Here is a 3,708-nt window from a genome sequence, read left to right as displayed (position 1 = left end):
ACTCCAGTTTTAAGTAAATGAGTATGTCCAGGTTTTATTCTGAAAGCCTCGTAAAAATAGAGATCATAGCCAGCAGAATCTTTTACCATAGCTCTTGCATAGTTTTTGCATTTAAACAAACAACTTGGAGAGACATTATACAGTATTCACTTTGATGAGATAATTCGTAAACAATTTCATTTTCGATAGCTTATATACAAGGGTGAATCAAAAAGTAAGGTGAATTGTTGATTTACAGAAAAGCGTACAGAGATACTCGATGAAGCTTTATTATGTTTGAAGTATGGTATTACACTATTATTCGAAGAAGGAACCGTAGTTGTCTAAACGTGGCACCAAATCATCCATGCCCTGTTCAAAGAAATGTGGTTCCAGATTTCCTAACCAGATATGTGTAGCCTGTTGTGCCTCTGTCAGTGTCTGGAAACGCTGCCCACGGAGATGTTGCTTCAGGGGGCCGAACAAATGGTAATCCGACGGGACTAAATCAGGGCTATACGGAGGGTGATCGAGAATTTCCCACTTGAATCCGCGGAGATGTGTACGGGTCCGTTCGGCTGTATGTGGACGTGCGTTATCATGCAGTAACAACACGCCCTCTCGGAGTGCCCCCCGCCGTTTCTGCCGTATGGCTGTTTTCAGCCTGTCCAGGGTTTGGCAGTAGGTGTCTGCATTAATGGTCGTACCCTTTTCCAGAAATTCAACATGAATAACACCGAGACGGTCCCAAAAGACAGTAGCCATTGTTTTCTGGGCAGATGCTATTGTCTTGCATTTCTTGGCCTGTGGTGACGATGGATGTTTCCATGTCATGCTCTGACGTTTAGATTCAGGTGTCCATAGAGGTATCGGAGTTTCATCGCCCGTTATGATGCAATGAAGGAATGAATTTCCTTCGTCGGCATAACGTATGAGGTGGCTCAGGGAAATGCCCATTCGCTGGTTTTTGTGTTCGTTACTCAGAAGCTTGGGTACCCAGCGCGCGCACACTTTTGTGAAGCCCAGTTGGTCATGGACAATACCGCTTACGGAACTATAAGAGATATTCAATTCATTGGCAATGTCCTGCAACCGCACTCTTCTGTATTCACGAATCATGGCACCGACGACAGCCACATTTGTGTCGGTGATGGACGTTGATGGTCTGCCACTTCTGCCATCATCTGTGACAGTACTCCTACTGCTTGCAAATGCGTTACACCACACGTACACTTGTTTCAGCGACATAACACTATCTCCGTAGACAAGCACCAATTCCCGATAAATAACACATGGTTTTGTTCCCTTGGCCCAGAAAAAAAGAACGACACCGTGCACTTCCTCCTTGGTGTAATGTTCCAGTCGTTGCGCCATCTTTGAGTTGCTCTCAGCACCAGACGGGTGGACATAGAATGTTGTACAAGATTTCACACTTCTATTACCAGATTACCTGTAACATGGAAAAGAATTAATTAGCTACACACAATACTATGGGTTTGACAGGCAATTTCACCTTACGTTTTGATTTATGCTTGTATAAAACGAATCAAATGATTTATAATTTTACATACAGAAGAATTGTAATCGAATATGGTAGATGCTAAACAAGTTTTATTTCTTAAACCTGTATTTGATCGTGTGTGTGAATATATATGAACGACTGCAGAACTAATCAGTTTTTCCATCTCTGTTGATATGCTAGTTCTTTGTTTATAACAGCTACTAAAGGAAATAACAAGTATCTTATACAAGACATTCTTTGTGAGCATGTTATGAAGTTATCGGACGAATTACTAAATACGTTAACAGATTAGCAATGGTCTTCTATATGTTACAATGATTATGAAATTGACTATGAATTAGGAAGTATTACAGAAGATTTCATACGTAAATATAAAGATAAGGTTAACTGGAAAATCATATCATAAAGTATTTATCAGTAGATTTTATAAGAGAATTTGCAGATTTGATTGATTGGAGATGAATTAGTGTACACCCTCATTTATCAGAAGGTCTTATAATTGAATTTGCTAGATAAAAAACTGATTGGAAACATTTGTATTATGACTGCATGTCTGTAGATTTTATTACTGAGTTTATTGATAAAGTTGATATCGAAGTAATTTGTGATTATGGATTTGTTAAACAAGTTTCAGAAGATTTTATACGGAAGCATGATGATAGAATAATTGGAATAAATTATCATCATCTCAAAAGCTATCTGAAGATCTTACAAGAAATTATGCTGATAAAGTAAACTGGCAAAAGATTCTATTTAATCAAAGTTTAACTGTAGGTTTTGTTTGGAAATTTTAAGATAACCTTCTGTTCTATTTAAACAGTATATAGATTAGAGAGGTTGTAGAGAATTTAGTTAATACTTTTATGATTATTATGATTGAAGTTTTTTAAACAGATAATAAGTTTATAGAAATTTATTTAGATATTAAATGATCATATAAACAATCAATATTTTCAATTAATTTTTTCTGATATCGATGTCCAAAACACATTACTTTTACCTTTATGGATATCTAGTTCTTGTTGCATTAGGTTAAAGAGCTTAACACTATTAAGGTCTCTAATCTTTTCGTCAATGATCTCGAGATTTGGATATTTTTCGTACGCATCCGTAAGAGGCTTGTATAAACTCCTCCTCTGACATCATATAAGAGGCATAGGATATTAACAGTCGTCGTACTTATTTGTCTGTACTGAAATTCCCATCATGTGCTTTCTTCTTTACTAATGAGCTCCGAGGTTCTTCGTGGCTAAGTGATTAGCGTACGCGCCTTTGGCGTGAGAGACCCAGCTTCGATTCCCGGCGAGAGCTGATGTGGTTTGGATTTCACGATTAACCAGTAGGTCCCGTCTCATATAGCCTTGCTGCTGAAAGGGACGATAAAATCAACTCAACTCATATTAAGCACCATAGGAGATATAACTCCAAAAGGAATTCTGTCCCTGGAAAACCTCCCAAAATCATCAAAAATACCCACCTAGAAAGACAAAGAACACCTGGACAGGCAGAAGGAAAATTAAGGCTTTCTCTCAGAAAATTGTGTTCGAGGGTGGGGGGTCATACAGGCCCGTATCCACGGGGAGTTTAGGGTGCCAGGATCACCATAAATTTTTTCATGAGAATGAAATATCATCATTAAAGTAGTCAGCTATTAGGATTTTATTGTTAGAATGATACCAGATTCGACTCCTAGTGTAAGCTCAACTTTCAGTCCTACGTCATTTGCAGGTCTCGTCTCATACAGATTCGTTGAAAAAAACCTCTAAACATGTGTTATGACTAGTATGCGAACTAAAGATTTTTTTTAGCAAAAGAAATCTAAATTTCTTTCTGTAGACTCTGCCCTGTAATCCAGTTTGTCTTGGGCGTGATAATATGGTTGGGGACGGTCTATCAGATTCAACACACATTAAATAGATCGTCCTTTATAACCTTGGTGTTATATAAGGACAAACACCCAAAAAAATATACTGATAGCTCCAGTAACAGATATAGGAAAGAGATTAAAAAATAACTGGTATTGAAGTAGAGAAAGGACCGTACCAAGCTTTGTTAGTATTACCCGCTTCGCTGGGTTGAAATGAAAATTAAAATGCATAACTCCGTATTTCATGTGTTTAGTACCTGTGAAATATGTTATTTTCGTTTTTAATGGCATCGGTTTAAACAGCATCGGAAAGATCATTGATCATCTCGGCGACCCCAAA

The 3,708-nt window shown here is 37.8% G+C and overlaps 1 protein-coding gene across 1 annotated transcript; it reads right to left on the bottom strand.

The window, feature by feature from the left end:
- Positions 1–297: 297 nt before the first annotated feature.
- Positions 298–1,353, bottom strand: LOC145685319 (histone-lysine N-methyltransferase SETMAR-like). The gene has a single exon (XM_081757693.1). It carries the CDS (start codon positions 1,351–1,353, stop codon positions 298–300), a length of 1,056 nt encoding a protein of 351 aa, XP_081613819.1.
- Between the last annotated feature and the right edge of the window lie 2,355 nt (positions 1,354–3,708).

This window comes from Thermobia domestica, chromosome 5, assembly GCF_964235325.1.
Source record: "Thermobia domestica chromosome 5, izTheDome1.hap1.1, whole genome shotgun sequence".
NCBI lineage: Eukaryota > Metazoa > Arthropoda > Insecta > Zygentoma > Lepismatidae > Thermobia > Thermobia domestica.
This window is presented reverse-complemented; position numbering and strand designations above follow the sequence as displayed.

Coding starts and splice junctions, on each gene's coding strand:
- LOC145685319 (XM_081757693.1), bottom strand. CDS start 1,353: ATGGCGCAACGACTGGAACATTACACCAAGGAGGAAGTGCACGGTGTC.